This window comes from Sitodiplosis mosellana, unplaced genomic scaffold (assembly GCF_009176505.1).
Source record: "Sitodiplosis mosellana isolate CC-2019 unplaced genomic scaffold, AAFC_SMos_1.0 Smas_scaffold_6226, whole genome shotgun sequence".
NCBI lineage: Eukaryota > Metazoa > Arthropoda > Insecta > Diptera > Cecidomyiidae > Sitodiplosis > Sitodiplosis mosellana.
The window spans coordinates 23,610,650-23,637,273 of NW_022601467.1; the positions used below are offsets into that span (position 1 = coordinate 23,610,650).

General features: G+C 36.0%; 1 protein-coding gene and 1 long non-coding RNA gene across 2 annotated transcripts in view; one reads left to right on the forward strand and one right to left on the reverse strand.

Annotated features, from left to right (window-relative positions):
• LOC129578961 (uncharacterized) overlaps positions 1-14,736 on the forward strand; it is a 44,033-nt gene extending 29,297 nt beyond the window's left edge. Inside the window, exon 5 of the mRNA XM_055468376.1 lies at positions 12,691-14,736. Coding sequence (XP_055324351.1) covers positions 12,691-12,786 — 96 coding nt within the window. The 3' untranslated portion in view covers positions 12,787-14,736. The remainder of the gene's footprint in view (positions 1-12,690) is intronic.
• LOC129578965 (uncharacterized) overlaps positions 1-18,858 on the reverse strand; it is a 36,112-nt gene extending 17,254 nt beyond the window's left edge. The window contains exons 1-3 of the long non-coding RNA XR_008689172.1: positions 18,277-18,858; positions 17,857-18,068; positions 17,802-17,816 (exon numbers count right to left, since the gene is read on the reverse strand). This is a non-coding gene — a long non-coding RNA (uncharacterized LOC129578965). The remainder of the gene's footprint in view (positions 1-17,801; positions 17,817-17,856; positions 18,069-18,276) is intronic.
• Between the last annotated feature and the right edge of the window lie 7,766 nt (positions 18,859-26,624).

Here is a 26,624-nt window from a genome sequence, read left to right on the forward strand (position 1 = left end):
GAAGTGTTCAGGACGTTGCATAATATCTTGGGTGAGGTCGCCCTCCATCCCTTTGGCCAAAAAAAGGGTCAAACATGCCTCATATGTTTGTTTTGGTGATTTTGTGCATTTTTTGGCCCTCTTTCAGGCTAAACTGTGGAGGGCGACCTCACCCAAGATATTATGCAACGTCCTGAACACTTCGTCCATACATAGTTATCCACTAAATGGTTTATTTCTTGACCAACAATGTGTCGGTATTGAAAAAATTACTCACCCCTATAACATCCCGTTTACACCCTGTAGGGCAGGTCAACCTTGATATTATCGACATACTCACTACGCCCCACTGTTCCACGGTATAAGTCTTATTGATAAACATCGTACGACACAAAAGGGAACACCGCCCTTTGTACCAGGCTAAAATTTTATGAGAGTAAAGGGACGTAGACCCGTTATTGAAGGAGATGGGGCAAAATAGTTTGGAGCAATATTGTTCTCCTTGGAACGCTGTACAACTTTGTTGAACATACCCAAGTACTGCAAAATATGGTCAATTTTGTGAAGAAAATATGAAAGTTTGTATGGGAGTTACCCGTAAATCACTTTCGATTGGCTTCAAAATTCCAGGGATTGAGTTTTTTGGTGAAAAAATAAGATACAGAAAGTTTCGTGACATTTGGAATATCACAAATGGGTTTTTTCTACATAAAATCTCGTTTACCAATCTATATCTTGCGCTGGCCTACAATTCTTAAAAACATACAAAAGATATGGTTTTTTGTGCTTAATTTGAGTCTTACTAGAGGTTTTAGATAAAGAAGCTGCCAAAAAACGGGATTTTTCATGACAATTTTCCATAAAATGTGAAAGTTAGATACTGAGGGTTCCCATAAAATCATATTTTTGCATATTCCGACCCAAAAATGGTTCAAAGTGCTTGCTTCTCATTACTGATTTACGTTTTTTTATTGATTTGCTTCGAAATTTTGCGTGAAAAATACTTAAATTGCGCATTTGAAAGTTAAATTTTGAGGATATATACGAAAAATGATACTTTTACCTGTTTGGACCCAAAAATAGTCCAAAAATAGCTATGTTTTATTGCTGATCTGATTTTATTCGGTCATTTTCCATTACTTGTGACCCGTTTGTCACATGGATTTGCATGCAAAAGCAAAAAACCAAGTAAAAGTAAATTTTGAAAATACTCTGCAAAGCAAATTTTTCAAATGACCATAATTTTCTTATATGGAACTAATTCGACAAAACCCTTTTGAGGGTTTTCATGTCTCATGGGCCCCTCTAAACTTTGATATATCCGCTCTGGGTTAGGCAACTTTGACTTTTTTTGTCGCACAGTGTAATGACTACAACGACTAGAGAGAAAAAAACAAATTCAAACGATCTTTGCATTCAGCACCGAACCAGTCATTGACGAAACACAAACTGTGCTGGTATTCTACGAAATTTATACAACCTTTTGACTTTGGGCAGTTTTCACAAAAAGTCATCGACCTACGCGTTGGTTTAAGAGTCACTAAAAATGTATCTTTGTCAGGATCGGTGGGTGATACTATTGTTTGAGAGTACTACTAACTCATTCGCCACCTTTACCGCCAATACTTAGCAAATTATGCACAAAAATATTTATTGTTGTACTGAAGCGCTAGATACACTGTTAGTTCATCAGAGCGACCACTTAATCCGAATTACCACTTTTTCACGGATTCGCTTTAGCGCGCTCTTAAAAAAACTACTGGTCGTGTTACTTGTAACTTACAAGCATTGTTGCATATTCAGATGCGGTGTGGCCGTTGATCGATGTCTCGGTGTGCTTTAGTCATCTCCGGTTGGAATAATTCGAACAAACCCTTTGGCTTCGTGTCGTAGATTCCCGGTACTGATTTCTTTTTGTGCCTCTTTGATTTTACTGTATTTTTCACTACAGCATAATTTTGCACGTCAAATGAACATGTAAAAATGTAAATGTTCTGTCCTAAAGTAGTTGCAAAATTAATTTTTTGACCAACAATTACTACATTTTTCTTGCAATTACCTATGCAATTACTTCCTTTTCATGCTTTTGAGTGATCTGCCCCTCGCAAAAAATTATGATTGTTCCGATCATCTAGGGAATAATGGAGTTTGTTCGGATTTTTCGAATTTTCTGGACGTCAAACATTTTCTCGGATGAAAAAAAAATCCGATGAAATATTTTTAAGTATCTTCTACCAACAAGTGAACCGTCCCAGCTGTCACACGTCGATTTAAAATTTGGATATCAAGGTCGATAGGGAATGGAAAAAAAATTATTTTGACAAAAGGGCAGCGGCCCTTTTCAGGGCATAATGGGGATATGGTACCCTCTTTACAAAGCTTCATCTGATGGTTTTTATATACAAATTCACTTTTCTCATACTAAAAATGGTTTGGGGACAAAAATATGTTCACATGATATATTCAGGGTACTCCAGAGAATCGATTAACATCTTGGGTCAAACGTATGAAACGAGAGCTTGTAGTGCTACTACGTTTCACTACATATCCCATGTGACTGAGACATTGACAGTTCTCAACATCGCTAAGTATTAAGTATTGTAAAGTTTTCATTCAATCATTCAAACACAATAATATTGGATGTTTGTCGGCTCTCAATTTGGTTCTAAGTTTAAAAAATGCAATTATTCGCAAAAACTTAATTAACAGAATAATTATTGGTTAAACACGCATCGGTTACACTGGATTTCATGAATTCAACAGATGAAAGGTATCAATGAAGTTTTGTTTGGTATTGTATTGTTGTCGATTCAATGTTAGGTTATGGTGTTTTGTTTTTTGCGACCAAATGTGGCTCAGTAAAATCGAGTAAAAATATATTCTTTTAAAAGATCATTGTATGTAATTATTATTATATATTATTAGCTGAAATGTCCAGTGATTACGTCGAATTAAAGGTGTCAAACGGACGGACTGTGGACTGTCCGTCTTTTTAGCCCGTCCGTCCATCCATCTAGGGCTCTTGAATTTTTTTGTCCATCCGTCCGTCCGTCCGTTCAGAGCCGCTAGAAATTTTCTTGTCCGTCCGTCCGTCCGATCAACGCTGAACGGACGGACAAGAAAATTCCTGAGGGTCCTGGACGGACGGACAACAAAATTTCTGAGATTCCTAAACGGACGGACAACAGAATTTCTGGCGGACGGACGGACGGACAAAAAATGTCGTTTTTCATTGATTTTGGACGCAAAAAATACAAAAAAAATTTTAGTAACTGATTTGTTATCAGGTTCCCATTTGAAACAGCTCAAACCTATTTTCACGTCAAAAATCAATGAACATTTTTCGGACACGGACAAAACGTAATTTTTTGTCCGTCCGTTCAGCGTTGAGTCAAGAAAATTTCTAGCGGCTCTGAACGGACGGACGGACGGACAATTTTTTTTCAAGAGCCCTGAACGGACGGATGGACGGACAAGGTGCTTGTCCGTTGACACCTTTACGTCGAATTTTTCGGTTTGAGTCGACAGCGAAAGAAGCCGCTATCGATTGCTATCAACTGACACAAGTCCAGGTACAATTCGTTCAGTTCAATATTATTCCGATTTATTCAATGACTGTATTTGATTGACGATGTCTGATGACATTGGTCGAGGTTGCTTACAGTCGATTGACTGTACTCGAAAAAGTCCGAATAATATTGAATTGAAGGAATTGCAGCTGGATTTGTGTTGGTTGATAGTAATCGATAACGGCTTCTTTCGCTGTCGACTCAAAGTGGTAATTCGACGTAATCACTGGACATTTCAGCTAATAACATATAATAGTAATTACATACAATGATTTTTTAAAAGAATATATTTTTACTCGATTTTATTAAAAGCCACATTTGGTCGCAAAAAACAAAACACCATAACCTAACATTGAATCGACAACAACACAATACCAAACAAAACTTCATTGATATCTTTCATCTGTTGAATTCATGAAATCCAGTGTAACCGATGCGTGTTTAACCAATAATTATTCTGTTAATTTAGTTTTTGCGAATAATTGCGTATTTTTTTCACTGGAGGGAATCTGCCCACAAAACATAAGAATCACTTTCACGCGTCGACTATACGGCACAAATATATGTGCCCAATATTCGACACAATCCGACAAGTACTTTACACTGAGCGGCGCTGAGTACCTTTGACAGGTACTTCAGGTTCAGAACACTTTTCTCCATAAAAATCACTCCTGATGCCCTAAATCTAGGCCGGAATGTTAAAATATCGCACCCTCAAAACATCCGATGCGTTCCGGCGTTAATCATTTAAGGTCCCCAAACCATTTTTAGTATGAGAAAAGTGCAGTTATCCACAGAATACAAATGTAGGGTTATGTTAAACTTTCTGTGTTGACATTTATTTCACAACAAGAACTTAAAAACCTTGTGGTGATTTTCGGCACTAAATATATTTTTGACCGCTAGAGCACCACAAAGTTTCTTTTCGAATTTGTAGTGAAAAAAAAAGTTAGAAATATTTTTAGTACCTACCAGAAATCACCACAAGGTTTTTATACTCTTCCTGTGAAATGAATATCAACACAGATTTTTCGTCAAATTTTTTGTTTGATCCCCTATCGATCTGTATATTCAATTTAAAAATCGATTTGTGATAGTTGGGGCGGTTTACTTGTAAGTAACAACAATATTTTCTAGGAAGCCAATTTCCATTGTTATCTTCAGAACAGTGCCGAGTTAATGTTTCGAGGTGCCCTGAGGCAAATTTTTCTTGATGCTCTTTGAAATTTTTCCTAAAAACCAGTTGCAATTTTAACTTTGTTTCGAACGTTTCATTCAAATATTGCTGTTAGCAAAAATTTTGTAATCTATAAAAAATATTTTCTTAATGCGAGCGGGAGAGAGTAGGATTGGAGCATCACGGTTTTTAGGGCACCAAGATCTTTGGGGACTAAGAATTCATATTTTTGCACTTTTCCCAATTTTTTTTTTCGTTTTCTCTCTTTGTGGTTACCCCAAATGCGTGGTGCCATGAGGCAACTGTATCAACCGTCTCTATAGTTAACTCGACACTGCTCTACAGTTTTCAAAGTTTCCATCAAATCAAGTGAACTCAAAATTGACTTGAGATTGAAATCAAGAATCTATGATTTTTTTGAAGTAGAAGTACAGCAAATTTTTTAAAATCTTTTTACCTTGCATGCTTTTATTTATAAGTATTTGAAATTGCATACTCATTTTAATCTTGTGATGATTGATAACACAGTGCAACACAAGTAATAGGATCTGGACTTGGCATGGTAGAGGTGTTGTACTACTATAGCTGAGTAAACCCCAAATGGGGTTAATATTGGTTGGCGTTTTCATTTTATCGACAAATTGTTGCACAGTGTTATTCAATCTTTAAGATTGATCTCGTAAAAATCATTTTTGTCTATAGTTGTAACTAAGAACCTACTTGTGTGGCATTGCCTAAATTATTCGAATTAGGAACAGGCAGCATGGGTTTGTGAATGTGATGAATCAACAGTACAACGATTGGAAAATGAATTCAAGGCGGCGTTACAACAGCAAAATTCTTTGGAACAATGGGCATCATGGCTACGTTTGGTGGTTGACAGTGCACTTGAAGAATATGAAGGCAGGCCATCTTTTCCAAAGGCAGCACGTCAATTTTTATTAAAATGGAGTTTTTACAGCTCGATGGTTATTCGCGACCTAACACTACGTTCCGCTGCCTCATTTGGTAGTTTCCATTTAATTCGGCTGCTATATGACGAGTATATGTTCTTCATTGTTGAACATAAAGTAGCACAAGCAACACATACCACTCCGATTGCAGTGATGGGCAAATCTGATCGAATTGTAAGACACGAATTGTAATTTAACATTTTTTTACTTGTTTTACTCAAGGGAATGATCAAGTACCCTGGCGCCTAGTGGTGAATACATAAACTATTATTAGAGATACACAATTCGATGGGTACATACATGAATGTCCGAGAATGAAAACGCAACTCCTATTCACAACACATATAAGTGAAACAAAAATAAAAAATTTATTGAAATGAAACAACAAAATCGAATTTTTTCAAAGCGTAACAACAAAAAAGATTTTTTTAAAGTGTAACATCGGTATGTTGTTACACTTACTACATACCGATGTTACACTTTAAAAAAATCTTTTTTGTTGTTACACTTTGAAAAAATTCGATTTTTTGTTTCATTTCAATAAATTTTTTATTTTTGTTTCACTTATATGTGTTGTGAATAGGAGTTGCGTTTTCATTCTCGGACATTCATATAAATACCAATTCATCACTGAGTACATGGCAGAGCATTGTATCTGCTGGCTATGTAGCACGGCTGTTGAACAGTGGCTGTCAACAGCGGCTGTTAGTTATGTTCTTGTACATGCGACACACTGTAAGCCTCGCGCAACAACTCATACGTGCAGACGGAGCTATGCGTGTGCTACGTGGGTGCATGTTCATGCTTGTTAGATTTGGTGCGCTGGTCCTACAGTAGGTCAAACAGCAGCGCTACATAGCCAGCAGATTCAATGCTCTGGTACATGGCAATAGATATTGAATTTCATGAGTACGACATCATTCTCTTGACTTTATCAAGTGGTCTTTTCCGAGAGGGTTAAATATCCGAATTCATCATTTTAAATTATTTTTTATTTATTTATTTTCACGTGTGTTTTTTACGTTCCGGTAAAAAAACTAGAAAAATATCATTCGGCTTCATTTGATACACATCACAATATCTGTTCGACGATAAGAAGAAAAAAATTGCTTCACTCTCTCTCAAGCTGCATGTCAATTTTTTTATACTGCTAAATTTACAAAATATTGTGCCAGTTATGTCCAAATATCAAATGGAATTATTTTCTCCATTGTCATGGATGCTACACGAGGGGGAAATCACTCTTTGAATTACTTTTCAATTACTTTTAAGTGATTACCCCCTCGATGCTACATGAATAAGTGGAGCCAGTATTTAAATGTTTCTTGTGTCGGGCAAAAATAACAAGCATATATCTATGGGTGATATTTAGAGTGGTGTATGCTAGGGGGAATTCACGAACTGCGAATGGTGACAGTTGTGCGAATGGGCGAATGCTAGTACGTGCATTTAGATACGAACATTTGCAAACGCTACGAATGCGTGCGAATGCGAATGCGAATGCAACCATTCAATGTATTTAAATACAAGCATTCGCGAATGTTTGCGAATGGTAACGAATGGCACTGCAAATGAGTATGCTATTCAAATGAGTAGCATTGCGAATGCACGAATGCAAATACAATTGAACGACATTATTCAAAACACTTGTCAGTGCCAATTCAAGTCGTTAAAATGGTAAACAGAACATGATTGAGGCTAATTTAATATAAAAATTATATCATACATTTTATTTTTAGGGTCTCGAAAAACTTTTTTCTGAATTAGAGAAATTTTCCAATTATACAATTCCAGTTGATATCAAAATAATTCTGAATATAAGTGCGTTTGACACAGAGTCATCGCTAATGTTGATTGACCGTGAAATTATCAACGACATTGAAGAATTTGTGAACGAAAATTTAGAAAAACTCAAAAATATTTCCTATGAAAATACTGTTTTACACTGATTTTGTTTTGTTTTTTCATTTATGGCGGAGCGATTCAAGACTTTTGGTATCGACAAAATTTATGCTCGATGTCCCGGTTCGAACTTGAACACTGAATTATTTGCCAGACAACATTCGTATGCCGTATCTTTCAAATAAAATTTATGTTCGTTTATAAATTCTTCTATATCGCTAATGCTTTTAGAATCAATGGATAACAGAGCAGTTTCGCATTCAAATCCAGCACTTATTATGATTTTTCTAAATTGGCCGGTAGTCTTTCGCCCAATATCTTTTCTAATATCTGAAACACTGAACAAGAAATGCGGCACTCCGAATAGATGGCGAAACAGGCACGAATGCCTCTTATTCTGCGAATGGCAATGGCATTCGCGAATGTGAATTGCCCCTAGGGTGTATGTTCCACATTGTTTGTATTGGAAAAAAATTAGAGTATGTTTTCAAGCGGTGAGCAATACTTGAAATAATTTATTTATTTCAACAGATATATGATAATTGTCTTTTGCAAAGTTGTACACTTTGACAAGTCCATAAATTTTTGCGAAGACACGAATTCAATATTTCTTGTCATTAAAATGAAAATTGCCAAAAACCATAAGCGAAACATACTCCTAAATTAAAATGAGTCATAAAAAAACATACAGTACTCTCAATCTCAACCATTGGATTTTGGATAAATTCGGTGAATCAGAATGATTCGTCGCGTACGCCTATTGGTGTTTTGCGAACGGCCCGACTGTCACGCTGTCCAGGGGACAGTGGAGTTTTCTTTTGGCTGTTGATGAGAGAGTTTAGAAAGCATGAGCTAGGCGAGGAATCGCTGTACTTGCTTTGTTATAAAATTCGAGAATCTTTTGCAAGAAGATTTTATTCATTTCGCATGGTTGAAATGCATTATTGTTGAATATTTCAATTCTAAATCTCAACATAGATCTATGGGTAAAAGAGAGCAAGTTATTTCGACTTAAAAATAGTTAAAGTAGAGTATGTATTTTGACTGTTTGTGGCTATGATAAAGGCGAGTATGTTTCATAAGACTTAATTTGCGTTAAACAAGAGTATGTATTTTGTTAGTTTGGAATACCAATAAACAGGACTATGTTTTTCTGACTTTGGTTGTTGGAAAAGGCGAGTATGTTTGTCAAAATTGGTGAATATTATTAATTTATTTGAATTTAAGTATAAGGCAAACATAATCAATAGAACTAATCATTTGGCGGCTCCCAATACTTCAATTTAAAACATTGGTTTTTGAAAAAGTAGAGTATGTTTGCATGAATGGTTAAAAATATTAACTTCTTTCGACGAAGAGTATCAAGAGTTCATAATTGTCAGCATTAGAGATAGTACGTAATCGAGCTCTGCTTATTGTACAGCATCACCATGAACGAGCGGTATACGAACCAATGCAAAAGAGTGAAATAACAATATTACTGAAACGATAGCGCATGGAAAATAACACGGAAGAAATGCGACAACCAATAAACATTGCGAAATCGCAACGCATCGGAGAGAGTGAGAGAATCTCTTTCACTCACGAACTATAGATTTACATTTTTGGTTGTTCGTCGATAGAACTTAGCCCTCTAATGCATTAATTTTTCCCAGGGCTAGGAGTACTGGTACTTGGTTGATTTTTGGCCATAGATATTTAAAAAAATCTTCATAATCCTGGATTCCTCTTGGTTTAGTCAGGAAATGCGATTGACATAAATATACAGGGTAATTCATAATTCCATGCTAATCTCTCTACGACAGATTCCTTGGCTTATGAGGAGTAAAAATGTGTATGGACAGTTATGTTGTCGACCGCGACAAAAACAACAAGTATGGCTGATGTGTTGAATCGAAAAATACCGTTACTTTAGTAAAAATCACTAAATAAGAAATTTTGATTTCGAGCGCCATCTACAGGTGAAATTCAAAAAGTAAACAGACCAAAGTTGTTGCTTTTGACGCCCTCTACAATTTCCTTACAGATAGTAAACCGATATCTCCCATAGTTTCTGGGTTATACCCCGGTATCTAAGAACCTTCGAAAAATGGGGACTAATGATACCTTTGGGTCGCAGTTTTCTTGGGTTAACGGCAAAATCGGTTTTTAAAAATGGGCATACCGTCCTAAAATTTTACGATCTTTCGATCTGTGATGCAAAAATGATACCTTAATAACGCATTATTTTGAAATAATTCACTATTTTCACCATTTTCCCATACTTTCCGGTATGGGTTAATTTTAACCCCTTCCTCAAACATTTTCACCGTTTTTGGATTGGAGGATCTAGTGGATCTCAATATCTTTTCAATGAGCTAAAACTCATGCATTTATGTCCAAAAATGGGCTCACAATGGCTTTTGGCGTAGAAGCACGGCGGCGCGGCCAAAAATGTGCCGGCGGCCAAATCTTTGGTATAGAGGCCGAACTCGGAAAAGTGTCCATACACATTTTTACTCCTCATGAGCCAAGGAATCTGTCGTAGAGATATTAGCATGGAATTATGAATCACCCTGTACACAAAACTCCTAAACTACTCTAACCAAATATTGATGTATGACAGCAAATTGTCTTGAATAAATTGAAAATTGAAAATTAAATCAGAGAACAATCAAATCCATTGTTTAAAAGTGTCAAAAATGTGTCTAATTTGAAGTTCGAATAATTTGTTTTGTCAAATTTTTGTTTTTGCACACATTTTTGTTCATAACTTTACAATCACACTACATAGACAAATATTGCCAAAGACAAAAATAAAGACAAAACATTGACGAGTAAATTTTTTTATGTGAAGCAATGTGATCCGATGTTCGGTTAACGTTCTACAGGCGTTCAAATGTTGCCCGTCTAGAGGCGGTTGTATGCATTAGAGGGTTAATATTTTAACCATTCATGCAAACATACTCTACTTTTTCAAAAACCAATGTTTTAAATTGAAGTATTGGGAGCCGCCAAATGTACAAACGATTAGTTCTATTGATTATGTTTGCCTTATACTTAAATTCAAACAAATTAATAATATTCACCAATTTGGACAAACATACTCGCCTTTCCAACACCCAAAGTCTGAAAAACATGCTCCCGTTTATTGGTATTCAAACTAACAAAATACATACTCTTGTTTAACGCAAATTAAGGTTTATGAAACATACTCGCCTTTATCATAGCCACAAACAGTCAAAATACATACTCTACTTTAACTATTTTTAAGCCGAAAGAAACTTACTCTTCTCTTTCGTAACAAAGTCAGTGGAACATACACTACTCTCAATCTCACCCATAGAGACCTGCACATTGAAAAAATATTTGTCGATTGATCAAATAATTTTGTTTGCCTGAATCCTAATTCATTGTGATTATTCCATCGATTGAGATGAAAGCTAATTTATATAATAACAACACACACCCGATTCATATGGGTGAATACTTAAGCTACAGTGAAAATCAAACTGTAGAAAGATAGTCATTAAAAACTGCACGCATCACCCGTGCAGTTTTACGTCTAATCTCTCTTGCAAAGAGAAGCGCTCTCATCTCAGTGTGCTTGTAAAAGCCATATACATAAAGATGCGTCATTCTTGCGATAAATGCCTGGCTGTTAATACAACAGCCGAGCTCACATAAATAAAGTTTACAATAAATTTGTGTAAAAAATGCAATTTTTTATATATTTCAGCGCGATTCTGACATTTTGTTCTGTGTTTTGAAAACACTGTTTTTTCACAATGTTTGGAGCTCAAATACAATAAATATTTGAAATCTAATGGTGCATTACGAACAATTTTTTCTTCAATATTTGAAAATATTTCATAGGGGACTGGGGGGTAATTCACGCCACGGGGCACACGTGTGCAAGGAGGTATTCCGGTTTTACCCCCCTCTAGGATTCCAAAATGTGAGACCCCCCTCGAGCGATTTGGAAAGTTTTACACTAGATATAATCGATTTTCAGAAGTGAGGACCTTTTTTTAGGTCTTCATTTTTTTTGACACCCATTAATAAATTTTCACCCCCCCCCCCCCGGGGGCAAAATCATTTTAACCCCCTAGAATTTTTGACCTTGCACACGTCTGCCACGGGGTAATTCGCGCCATCGGCCTTTTCTCGACACAGGCAATACATATACTAATGATCTTGAAGTCATTTGAAAGAGCAAGAAAAACGCAGTATTTGGTTAGCAATTTGACAGCTCTTCATTCGAGTACAAGCAATCTACAGGCAAAGACGTGTTTTTGCTAGTTCTGAGTTCATTTTTCGGGTCCATAGAATTTCAGTTTTTACTATTAAAATTTAATATTTTTTGAAAACAGGTGAGTGTATTTTGTAGCTTAAGACGCGCGCTATCAAATGGGACTAAAAATGTTCTGAAAATAAATAATATTTGTGTTTGAATCGAGCTCCGAACAGCAATACATGCTGTGGGGCAATTCGCGCCACAAACGCAAGGGGCAATTAGCGTGTTTTTGGAGACCTCAATGGGGTCGGAAGGGGTGGTTGACTGAGTATTTTTGTAGCACCATCAATTACCTTTCCAACGGTACCACGGGTTTGACAATGCGTGGAATACTTCTTAGATAAATAAAAATCGGCGCAAAGGTTTTTTTTCGAATTTTGGGCCAAAATTCGCCTGTTGACTGATGAACAAAGGTAGTGTCACTTCAGGCGTAATAACTTCGCTTCTAGCGGTCCAAATTCCATGAAATTTTGACACAACATCAGCGAAGGATGTACTAATCTAACACTTAACTTTTTCTGATATTTCTTCTATAAAAGTTAGGTAAATAGACAAGCTACAAAATGATACCAAACATTCCTGAATTTTTTTCAATTTTGATGGAAATATAAAATTAGGAAAAAAAGTGGCGCAAATTACCCCCCAGTCCCCTATATTTTTCGTCGCAAGCCCTTTGTCAAAAATATTCTGTTTTGCCGAAATGCGGATTATATATTTTAATACAATTTTTAAAAATGCACAAATAAACTATTATGATAAGTTTGATATCTTCCCTGTTCGGAAAAGCCAATTATTAACTTCATGCTAATTCATTTATTTTATATTCATCCGTAGAGAAATACAACACCAGATATTGATTCATTGTTTGAAACTACCTACAGCCATGACGAAATCAAAAATGAGAATAATCCCAAACGCATGCGGAGTTAATCAATATACAGCACCGTTTGACCGAATAGTTATTATGCTGATACGGTCGAGCTCTAATACGAGTGGGGAATTTTATATTATATGACACATTTTGTTAAATTCAAAGTGGAAAATTATCATGGATCTTATATAGACATTGCAATTTGTCATTTGATCAGTGGCATTTGTTTTTTATTGCAAGAAACATCTTTATCTAGAGGGTCGTGATATATATGATGAGTGTGAATGTAAACTCATTTGCTCTTAAAAATAATAACATATTTTTGAATTATATTGCAAATGGATGGTGAATTTCTATTACAAAACACAGCTAACCTCATTTCTTTAAAAAGTGCAATAGAGTTTAAATTTTGTCGACAGGTGAAAGTAGTCGACACAATTAAAATACATAGTTGAAACATTATTTATCAAATAAGTAACGACAATTCCACACGAAACCGAACAAAAAATGCAATTGACATCTCAGATTTCGCTCAAACTTGATGAATTGAACTTTTGGGGCTTATTTGTAAATTTCAGCTATCGACAGGAATAAGTTTTACGAAAATCTTTGACACACATTTTTGTTCAGTTTTTGACGAGGAATCAAGTGGCAGTTTTAGTCTTCATTTCTGATTACTCGTTTTAAAAAATTGACCTCATTAAAAAAGTAATAAGTATTACTTTTATGGATTTTTCCATTTCAACTAGCTGACCAACAAAAATAAATTTATCAAAAATCTCTGACACTGAATTTTATTTAGTTTTGGGCGAGGAATTGAATGGTATTTGCTGTTTGCATTTCTGACGAGCCATTTTGAAAAATTTACCTGATTGAAGTGAAAGTAATAAAATGAAATCCAATCTTATTATTTTTATTTTTTTATTACGTTCTTCAATATTATCCTCCCAAATGCCAATTCTGTGCCATATAAGTGAAATACGTTATATGCCAAAAGAAACAAGACATCAGGCGCTACATTTCAGGAGCACACTAAACCTGCCCTGGTGCCTTCGAAGCAGTAAAAAATGATTGCATACTTGAAGGAGCACGATTTTTGAAACTGTCTACCTTGATTTGGGCCAGAAGAGAGGGTTTCATGAAGTCAAAATGTTTTACGCGTAAGTATGAGAGTGGGGAATTGTGAAACACTTCGTTTTCTCAGCAATTCGAAATGTTCGGCAGATTCAAAAAACTGTCATAGTCTTGTCTTAGTATAAGCTCTTTTTTCCAATATCACTCATTGCGTGTGCTTGTAACGTTAGCTCTCTGTGAGGACACTTTGAAAATGTGGTTCCAAATATTTTTATTCACCGTTCATGTTTGCATTGATTTCACAGCATTTTTTGAAGAATGAACTCAGATGAATATGTTTATAATTATCGTATACCATTAATATTTTGACTCACAAAAGGAATTTTGCATGAACATTCATTGAGTAGCCCAAACGCGATCAAGTTGCAAACCTTAGTGGGTGGGGAATTGTGAAACACCCTTTGTGGGGAAATTTGTTCAAGCCATTTTTTCAATTTTTCAAGTCAATTTCGCATATTTTATGCATATTCATTACATTTCTTGCGAAAATTTGGCAAATTATTCAATGCAATTTATGCGCTCGCGCTGTTTACTTGAAATGCACCAAAATGATTAGCAGCTACTTCACAGGCAACAGTTGCAAATCCGACTAATAACAATCGCTATTTTTCGAATTCTTCTTTATTGAAATGATTTCTTTTATCGTTTTTTAGCTTTCCATAACATTTTTCATCAAAATTGTTTCAGTTTTCTATCGATTTATGACGTGTTTTACAATTCCCCACCATTTTTTAAAATCGAAAAATCAGGGGTTTTTGCCGACAGGGCAAATTTTTTTAAGTCGATTCGATTTTCAACAAGCGACAAGTGCCAAAAGTCAGGTTTTTACACGTACTATTGGGTAAATTCGAAAGTTTCCGCCGTTTTCTTTTGTCTAAAAATACATTTATTGCAAAATAAATTGAAAATGTACATTAACCAATGTATTCGCCATCGTTAGCTATGACTTCTAGCCATCTTTCAGGCAGCTTGTTGATTCCTCGTTTGAAGAAGTCCTCGTCTTTTGAGGTTATGTAGTCATCAACCCATTTTCGCACTTCCTCCTCATTTTGAAAGCGTACTTCAGACAGGGCAATCCGCATCGATCGAAATAAATAGTAGTCGCAAGGAGCAAGGTCTGGAGAGTACGCGGGCTGATCAAGCCGATCCCAACCGAGCTGCTCTACCTTATTTTTAACGATTGTTGCACGATGTGGCTTAGCGTTGTCATCGTGAAACAAAACATTGTGGTGTTTTCGAGCTATTAATGGCCGTTTTTCATCCAATGCATGAGCCAAATCATTCAATTGGCGTCGATAGCGTTCCTTATTAATCGTTTGATCTGGTTTTAGCAGCTCATAATACACGACTCCTTTCATATCCCACCAGATGCATAGCATAACCTTATCGCAATGAATATCTCGTTTTGGCTGGGATGGCGCCGGTTGGCCGGGATCAACATACGCTGCTTTACGCTTGGGGTTTTCGTAATAAACCCACTTTTCATCGCCGGTAACAATCCGATACAAAAAACTGTTTCTTTTGTGCTCTGCAAGATGTTTTGTGCATATTGCGATTCGTGCTTGAAGTTGCTCTTCAGACAGTTGATGTGGAACCCATTTTCCCAGCTTCCGAATCTTTCCCATGGCGTGCAAATGTCTGAAAATGGTTGTTTGGCCGACGTTTAACTGCAATGCAAGTTCTTTTTGCGTTTGGGTTGGGTCTTCATCCAATAATGCTTGCAAATCGACATCTTCAATCGCTTCTGGCCGACCTGAACGTTCTTTGTCTTTCAAGTCAAAATCACCACTTTTGAATCGATGAAACCATTCTCTGCAGCTTCGTTCTGATGGAGCTTGCTCGCCATAAGTATCTGACAGCATTCGATGAGCTTCAGCGGCAGTTTTCTTCGAATCAAATAAGAAAAGAAGGGCCCCTCGAAAAAATACCTCATCACGATCCATTTTCAATCGATTCAAAAACAATGACGCAGAACGAAAAATGAATCTTTCTGCTCTGAGTTAGATTGCTAAATGTCACATCTACAAAATGCAATTGGATTCACTTGTCAAGCTACGCTCATTTACAAGTGGCGACATTTAAATGTCAGAGGCGGAAACTTTCGAATTGACCCAATATACACCACAGGCCATAAGTTTGGATACCCCTATGAAACGTTTGTTTCTACGTTTTTTGAACATTTTCACTTGAAATTTAGTATTGGATATGAAAATATATCGAAATTCTGACCGAATGGATGATTTGGAAGATAACATTTGGTCGGCCTATGGCCATCTTTTGGCCTTTGAGCTGTGGGAGCGAAAATCGAAGTCTTAAACAGGCCATCGGATTAAAAAGTTATATACGCCATTGGAAAGGCCTTGAAAAGTAGATGTAATTTTTGGTATTAAACATCAAAATCGGCCGGCGTTTGGCCAAGATATGGCCGTTTGTAATTTTTGGCCGAAATCTTCAATCAGCCATATCTTGGCCAAAAGCTGGCCGATTTTGATGTTTAATACCAAAAATGATACGTACTCTCCGAGACCTTTCCAACGACGTATAGCATGTTGATATTGTACAAGCGGTTTGAAATTTAAAAATTTTGGGCCAAATTCATTCATGGGTATCCAAACTTATGGCCTGTGGTGTATCGTACGAGTTTGAAATTTGGAAAAATGTTAATTTTTTAGCATGTCATTAAATTAGGTAAAAGTGCGTTTCACCATTCCCCACTCTCCCCTAGGATTTTTTCATGCTTTCCGAATATTATAATGGTTTGGGGCCAAAAGCAGGTTTTTGTCCTGTTTTTGCCCTAAAATTGTGATTTTTGGTGATTTTTCGATTTTTGGAGCCTCTCCTGCCCCTCCAAAGAAGAGGGGTAATTTTTGATTTGTTAGAGTCCGGTGAGCATTTTATCTGAACACATCACCATCGTCAGACCATCTTTAAGGTGTGAAAAAAAATTATATAGTCGAGAAAACATGAAAAAATGATGAGTCATCCCGTGTGGAAAATTTTTGACTGACTATTCAGTCGATTAATTTGGGACATTTTGACTGACTAAAAGTGATTGTCTCGAACAAAATAAGCAACTGCAGTTAACTTTAATCACAAATCACTCTTAGTCAAAATGTCCCAAATTAGTCGACTGACTGAAAGAATAACTAAACGTGATTGTCTCCATACAAAACGCATGATTTCAATCAACTTAGCCAGTTTTAGTTGTGTATCACTACATACAGTTACATACAACCGAGTAACTGTTAGTCATTTTATTTGCACACGGGATGACCTCCCAGAATTTTTTTCTAAAAAAAAGTACAGGGTGGAAGTAGTAATTTCTCTTCGTTAATTTGAAGAACTCGAGGTGGGCTAACTTTCAAGCCAGAAAAATCGGCCACTTGACATTTTTGTAGCCCCATCGATTATCTATCCAACCATGTATATAGTTTTGGAAGTTTGTACCACGCTTCTCATAGTGTAAAAATGTCAAAAAAGTTATATAGTCAATTTCTCGCAAAATTTGGGTCACCCTAATTTTTCATCAGGTGGGGAAGGTCAACCTAATTTTTTGGCTTTGCGAGTTTTTGGCCATACCAAGTTTATACACCAAGTTTGAACGAAATCCGAGAGGTCAATTGCAATTTTTGTTCGGTTTCGTGTGGAATTGTCGATCAAACAAATATACAGGAAGTAACATAATTCCACGTAAACATCTTTACCATAGATAAAAACACAGATTTTTTCGTGTATGATCTATTGCTTAGACGCTTTTGGACATAAAATGTTAGTTTGACGGCTCTTTGGGAAGGTATTGTTGATAGTTTTCAAAAAAAATCTGTAGATTTGTACTATCTTCGGACCAAAACATCGTTTAAAATTAGTCGCACTGATTATTTTTTATCAACTTGGGTGCTAAAACCAGAAGGCACGCTGAAGGCACTTGAGATTCACTCACCTTGGCTGTTGCAAACTAGTTGACATATGGTGCCTAGTTGACATATGGTTGCAACCTAGTTGACATATGGATTTTAATAAAGGATGTACAAATCTGGGGAAGAAATATTTTTGCTGATACCTATCCCTCACACTGTTTAAATGATCAACTTTATGAACTTTTAGACGCATTTGTACTTTGTATTCCTGTTGAGCTGGCTCCTCAGGTAGAGAGATTTACATGGAGTTTTGTTACACCCTGCTATATACGCCATAATGCAGATCACAGCTAAAGGGGAAAATGACAAAAAATTGAGTAATTAAGACTTCTAGACTTTATAATACCGACCATATGGTTTCATGACTTTTTATGATAAAACTTGATTCGAAAAAAATTTAATATGAATTTTGAGCTTCGTGTATTTTTTGAAAAAAGAAATCATTTCAAAAAACCTTATTGTTTTAATCGTTTTAAATGCTACGGTAATATAACTTACGAACAATAAACTAGAAAGTATTTTGGCCATCAGATTATCCACATGTCCACAGTGTAATTTTCCGAAAAGCTCAAGGGATTTTCTGTGAAAATCAAAGATATTTCCTTAAAAAAAATTCAAGTTTAATTTCCTCGACCCACATCAAGATTCATTCGGTGCAATAAACGAGCACAGGATTTCCATTCCGGAATACGCGTGTATACATCACAACAACAACACAGAAAGTAAGAAAGATAGAATGTAGACGAAAAAAACCCACGGCTATGAAATTCATACTGACGACAACATTCGGGATGCATATTCGAAATTACGAAGAGTTGTTCGTAATGGGGGTTCAACCAAACTAAATCGATTGTACTTAATGTGTACAAAAACGTACCGCATTTTAAAAAAAGTGTACTTATCAAGATTTCGAGCAATTGGATGGTCTAAATTTGAGCATTTTCAAAATTACGAGGTGTACGGTAAAGTATGCAATTTAAACAAATCCACGGTTGAAATAGGATTAGTGTTATTTTACCAAATGTGTACTAAAAATTACTAATAGAATTGATAGCAATATCGGTCTTATTTGCTGAGTTATCGCTGAAACCAAGATTTGGCCCGAAGTACAAATCCGTTTTACGACTTTTCTTAACGGAATGCGTACCAGACCGTGATATGAATTGTACTCCTCTGGAAATGAACGAAACCAATCTGTACAGAAGTTGTACCTCACTGGATTGGCAGTTTGTTCAACCAACCAAGAACATTTGACCTGCCTCTGGTGGTTATACCTCATACACACAACACACGTTGAGCGTTCAATATATACACACAATACGGACACGCTAGCATAGGATTAATACGGTTTGCGCGAATGGCTACTTGATTATCGGCCATGCATACGCTTATGTGATTGAAATCTTCAACTATCACCACAAGCGTCGTGTCAGTAGAGCTCGTCTTATGTTTATATTGGAAATACGTGTTATTGTTGTTGAAGCTTTATCGCCGTGGAAAAAAAAACCATTCGAACACTGATGAGCAGGGAATATCAATCGTCTGATAGCGTGAATATGCAGACACAACTGTTATTTGTTGTGTGTGATTATTATGTGATCGATGTGAACTCATGTCGATTGCTCTAATATAACATATCTACTGGCGAGACGCAAATGAACGCCAAATTCGTAGCAATAAAGGGAGGTTTATTCTTTTGCAATTCATAATGCTTAAAAGAATGTATACACATATAAATGTACTAGCTGAACGCAGCCCGCTTCGCTGGGAATGAATTGATGGAGTGGCAGAAAATTAGAATGACACGTATTGGTTCTGTGAGTGAATTTTTTGTTTTGAAAATTGGCTATTTTCAAAACAAAAAATTCGAAAAACTGTGAGAAAATAACACCTTTTTTTAAGCGGCTCTAATTTATTTTTGGAATGTCCAAAACACATGATGAATAGTTATAAATGCTCTACTTGAGGTCCCGAACACATCACAGAAAAAAGTAATTGATTATGTCCATCCAGTAGCTCAAACACTTGCCGAACACAATAACTAACTTGGATGTACATATTCTTTTTTGGCGGGTTGTCGAGAAAGTGATAAGAAATAATTAACTTCAGCAAAGGAGACCTCCAATAGTACAACTTCACCGAAGTGACATGGAACTTTGAACAAAAAGTGCTATAACTTTAGATAGAATTACGATATTGAGACAAGTAGGAACTGAAATGAAAGGTTCTGTGGTCCTCTATCATAATGTTCAACGATATTCCAAGATGTTAGTACAACATTCGTTGATTTTTGAGAAAACACCACCTGAAATATGTTGAAACCGCACCTACGCCATATCTCAAAACTTAGAGCTGCCAGAGCAAAACTAACACTGATTCGGATTTAGCGACTGCAAAAAGCATGAAAATGAGCCTCCTCTTCTTCTTGAGCGAAATTTTGTTTTCGAAATTTGTACAGTAGTATTTGATACCTACATTTGGATAGAGATGTCCACGAACCAAAAATGTTCGTATTTTCGTTCGTTTTTTCGCAAGTTTTTTCTTTTTTTTCTTTTTCGCAAAAAATGAATTTTTAAGAAGAAACAATTCCAAATGGAATTTTTCTTTCGAAAACTCATTCTCTTCAAAACTGAAAAATCATTGAATAAAGTTTTTCATGATTTTATGCATGACATTTGAACCCGTGAGCATAAAAACAACGTATTGACTCTTCGCCGATGAATACGAAACGCAAAAAAATCGCCGAACAAAGTGAAACACCAATCAGTTATTGGATCAATATGAAGCATGAAATCGTTGGCTACTATTTTATTCACGTTGCGCTTTGTTTCGAAGCGTGGCAAGTGTTTCATTTTGTTCCAGTAACAGAACGTTGTATCACTTTGTTCGGCGACGCGCTCAATGTACTGTTTTGGAAAAATATGCATGATTTGATACAGTTTTGAGTCCATTGGTATGATGATTCATTTTAACACAACACCCATTCTATTTCGCTCACACTTACGTGCACTTTAACGTTGCTGAAACATGTACGTTCTCGTTTCTTTACTGCGCACATCTTTTTAACAGTAAAGCAGACTACTTTGTTATACGGGTAAAAATTGCACGTAAGTGTGAGCGAAATAGAATGGGTGTTGTGCGTCCGTGTTTTGGCCATGTATAGATTTCACTATATAAACCAATGTATTCACAGCGGCGTGAACCCGCGTTCCGAGGATTTCATACAAACTTCCCATGTAGACGATCCGAAATAGGCAACAGTCGAAAAAAAAAGTTTAAATTTTTTTTCGATTTTCATATAGTATTTTTTTCTGCTCTATTGGTGTTATCGGCACATCGAAATTCGCGCTCCTTATCAGTTAATTTTCACTTCATAGACAAATCACGACCAAAACCACCATTAAAATGAATCATCATACCAATGGACTCAAAAGTGTATCAAACATTTTTGTTTCAATTAAAGTGAAACACAATTTCTATAGTCAGCCGATATTTCACGATTCACTTTCAAGCGAACAGAATTTATGTTGCACTCGCACAAAACTGTATCAAATCATGCATATTTTTTCAAAACAGTACATTGAGCGCGTCGCCGAACAAAGTGATACAACGTTCTGTTACTGGAAAAAAATGAAACACTTGCCGCGCTTCGAAACAAAGCGCAACGTAAATAAAATAGTGGCCAACGATTTCATGTTTCATATTGATCCAATAACAGATTGGTGTTTCACTTTGTTCGGCGATTTTTTTGCGTTTCGTATTCATCGGCGAAGAGTCAATACGTTGTTTTTATGCTCACGGGTTCATTTACACTAATTTAATTTTTCTTCTTCTTTCTTGCGAACAAGGGAACAAACATGTAAACGAACGAACGAACGAACACTGCGTCATTTTCATGAGTGGAACAGTCCGCCCATTCCGCACTTGCTCGGAGTTTAATTTTTAAGTCCAAAGTCAAAACTTTTGTTAGCTCACATTTTTGAAATATATCGTTGGCACTAAAATTGTTGACCCCAATGATGATTTTTTAAATTAAAGTTTGGACCTTAACGGAAAATCTAGAGAAAAAATCCAAAAAATGGAACTTCCGGATGTTTTGATTCAAAACATCATTTTTGGGACCAACAATTTTCATGCGAATGATAGATTTCAAAAATACAGTGGGCAAAAAAGATTTTGGCCACCTCTTTTTTGCAATAAATTGATTTTGTTGGAAAATATGACGTGTAACTCAAAAGTGGAAAATTTAATGAAAAGATCAATGAATTTTCCTACATTAACATTTGTTTCCTACATTAACAAAACGACAGTTTTGGGAGTACAATGTACACCTAATGCAATGTTCAAACGGGGATATGGGGAACGTCGAGTTGGCTCGAATGGCTCAAATATCAATGGTTGCTTGGCCTGTTTATGGTTTTCCTTTGTCAGCTTGGTGACGGTGAATTTACTCGTGAACGGCTGGATGTGAGCGAAGAGGTTCAAATGATTCAAAATAACAAACGGCTCAGTGGAATGGTGTGATATATACCGGGCGCGACAGCTCCTTAACCCTCTAATGCATACAACCGCCTCTAGACGGGCAACATTTGAACGCCTGTAGAACGTTAACCGAACATCGGATCACATTGCTTCAAATAAAAATTTTATTCGTCAATGTTTTGTCTTTGGCAATATCTGTCTATGTAGTGTGATTGTTAAGTTATGAACAAAAATGTGTGCAAAAACAAAAATTTGACAAAATAAATTATTCGAACTTCAAATTAGACACATTTTTGACACTTTTAAACAATGGATTTGATTGTTCTCTGATTTATGTCAATCGCATTTCCTGACTAAACCAAGAGGAATCCAGGATTATGAATATTTGTTTAAATATCTATGGCCGAAAACCAACCAAGTACCAGTACTCTTAGCCCTGGGAAAAATTAATGCATTAGAGGGTTAACAACAGGCTTCGGAGCAGCACTGTTAGCATTGTGTTCACCGCTTATCGCATTTTTTACATTTGAAACTGTGCACATTCAGTCGTGCAAGTGTAGTACAAACAAATGATTCAATAAAATATCAACCTAATATCGCTGGTATACTGATTTTTATACAAATATGAGGCAAACGGTGAGTGTTACATCGAATTTCATTTTTTCAATTACGTTTTTGCTTAAAAACTCATTTAAGTCAACTTTAAAAGTAAAGGCTTTTGGTCGCATCGAATTTCCTCGGAGTTCCAAAATTTTAAGCAGATGCGATAAACGTCATCGGCTGAAAACTCACAATGCTCATTCAATGGAATTTCGAAAATTACTGCAAAGTCACCCTGTTTGTGATCTACAATGGCGTTATATAACATATACTATACCTGAAAGTTAAAAAGAATTCTTTGCAATCAAAAAACAAAGGAGATAAACCCATATTCAACAGTGGAAGTTCGTAGATTTTTTATTAGGATTTTTTTTCACAAATTTAAAAAGGTATCAATTTTTACATATATTACACGTGAAAGCAGTGTTGCGGTTGTGCCTCATGCAATTTACAGAAGTTTTATGTATACAATTGAAATCAAAAGATAAAAATTATTTTCACACATATTTTAGTATAAGATAAAAATTACGAAAATATGAATCGATTTAATATAATATATTTCAAAATGCACAGATTTTTTTGGAAAAAAAAAGATAATATAATTTACTGATATTAAAACCGTGTGCATCCTATGGTTACATAAATTAAAAATGCTTTAGCAAACATAAATAATTTAACGTAAACCAAATTGAATTGAAAAATAGGAAAAATATCGTCGTTCAATGCCTGATATGAATAACAAAGTGAAAGACCAGTTGCTATACCCGCATTTTGAATACTTAAAACATTAAATAATCCCGTCCATATGATATAGCAAATCTATTTTAACTCTAACCACGCTGTGTGTGTTTGCATTCAAAATGTTGAACACACGGTTATAATCTCTCATTGATTGTATGCAAAATACAGAATGTGCAATTGTAGAGCGCCGCTACAGAAAGACGGCAAAATTCTGTTCAAATTTGTTCGCGCTCAAATCCACTCCGGCATGTTTAAATGAAAACAATGAAAAAAATAATTAAGAAATATAAAAAAAAGAGTTAGGCACCATGCTATGCGTTTCGACCTCGCTACTCACACATAGTTACTTTTGAGCGGTGTTGCCTAATACTACATACGGTAACACAGAGATTGCTACGTTAACGCTAATGTACTACAACTACATTTAAGTTATGTACAATACGTTGCTCGCTACACACAGCTCACTAATACACAGATCTGAGGTTGAGCTGTGCTTAACTCTTTGAAATAAAATAAAATACAATCGAAATTAACACTATGATTGTTCTTGGGGCACCCAGGGCCCCCAGCGAACTTTAAAGTTGAATAAAAGTACTAAGCAGTGTATAAACCAACCGGAGTTAAGTCGCATTGTATAGATTGAACATTTCTCTACACGAATGAAAAAAAACATATACATATGTGTGAGTATGTGTAAAATACAGCCTGCCGCAAAGCATGTTACGCTGTTGTTCTTGGGGGACTCCAGGGCCCCATGGCTATTTTATATTATAACTGGACTATGATAAGAGATATCGACTTGGTGTCTGTAGCAGTGTTGTAGACTAGTTTATGTACTACAAATTCGCCGTAGACATCAAGTCGTTATCTCTTATCAGTTACGCGAAAAGCCGCGAAAACGTGAAAAACGCGAATTCATAGTTTCTCATTTTTCAAGGAACTGATAAGAGATAACGAGATGGTGTCTATGGCAAAGTTGTAGCTCTGGTCGAGTACTACAACTTTAGTACAGACACCAAGTCGTTATCTATTATCAGTTACGCGAAAAAATGATAAGAAAAAATTCGCGTTTTTCACGGTTTTCGCGGCTTTTCGCGTAACTGATAAGAGATAACGACTTGATGCTTGAAGCGAAGTTGTAGTACTTAAGCTGCTTTACAACTTTGGTATAGACACAATCTCGTTATCTCTTATCAGTTTCGCGGAATATGCGAAAAACCGCAGAAAACCGTGAAAAACGCGAATGTTTTCTTATCATTTTTTCGCGTAACTGATACGAGATAACGACTTGGGGTCTGTGGCAAATTATAGTACTCGACCAGAGCTACAACTTTGCTTTAGACACCATCTCGTTATCTTTTATCAGTTCCGTGAAAAATGATAAGGAAAAAACGCGTTTTTTCGCGGTTTTCTGCGGTTTCTCGCGTATTCCGCGAAACTGATAAAAGATAACGACTTGGTATCTTCGGCAAAGTTGTAGAACAGCTTGAGTACTACAACTTCACCATAGACATCAAGTCGTTATCTCTTATCAGTTACGCAAAAAAACGCGAAAACGCGAGTTCTTGATAATCATTTTTCGCGAAACTGATAAGAGATAACGACTTGGTGTCTGTGGCAAAGTTGTAGTACTCGACCTGCTCTACATTTCTGTCGAAGAGGCAAGTCTCTTACTTCTTATCGGCTTCACTAAAACGAGGTTGGAAAATTTCGCGATTTTCGCGTTTTTTCGCGTTTTTCGCGGAACTGATAAGAGATAAGCAATATTTGTTGTAACAAAATCATAGCAAACCTCGAGTATTACAACTTTGCTTCAGACACTAATTTGTTATCTCTTATAGCAGTCCAGATTTCATATGAAATACATATGGGGCCCTGGAGTCCCCCAAGAACAGTAATATGTTGCAAATATGAAGAACAGTCATAGTGTTAAATCCGCAAATATTTTACATCTTTTGTTGTTTGTCATACGATTTCACAATATTTCATATTATTTCGTCACCATTATGCAGTACATATTGCGAAATCATATGACAAACAACAAAATATGTAAATCATTTTCGGATTTAACCTCAATTGTAGGGGAGATGTACCAGGTATGAGACGGGTTTTGCTTTTTACCTATAACTTTTTACTGGTCCAATAAAATGAGGAGTTCTATATACCTTTGGAAAGGTAATTATAGTACGCAGCTTTTATTCGAAGAATGTGAAGTGATTGCATCGACACGAAATTTCAATACAGTGAAGCACAATGGTAATAAATTCAGAAAACCGTTCAGAGTTCAGTTTGCATTGCTTTTGTCCCTATCGGAAGATCACGGACTTAAATCATGAATGACGTTTATCTGACAAATGCCATTTCCAACATTTGGGTAAACCTTATGACGAAAGCATTTACTTGTACTTCCAAACTATGCCGTATAGATGCCGTTAGAGCATTCATTGCTGAATATTTTCCATTTACAGCGCACTTTGTTGCGAATTTTTTTTTGTTTACTTATTTTCTGAGTAGGCTGAAATCAAGGGGGAAAGCAGTGATCTAGTACTGCATTCAATGCTGATTCAATGCCGATTTAATGCCAATTCAATGCCAATTCAATGCCACTAAATTCAAATTAATGCTATTCACTGCAATCCACTCCTGTCAAAACAGTAATCTAGTACATCAATCGATGACAGCAGTGGATTGCAGTGAATAGCATTGCATTGAATTTAGTGGCATTGAATCGGCATTGAATGCAGTACTCGATTACTGCTTTCCCCCTTGGAAAATATGGAGTAAAAACCCCATAACTGTTCAGAAATATGGATTCATTTTGAAGACTTTCAGTGGCTAAACAGTTTATAAAAATGGAGATTTTTCATTCATCCTCCTCCTCTTCATCTTCAGCCCAAGACCAACTTTCAATGCTTGTACCTTCATCATTTTGCATCATACATAAATAAAACAACTGTGGTTCAAATCATTGACCATTTGGTCACGTAAATCACGCTAACATTCTGACATACGCACACTACATC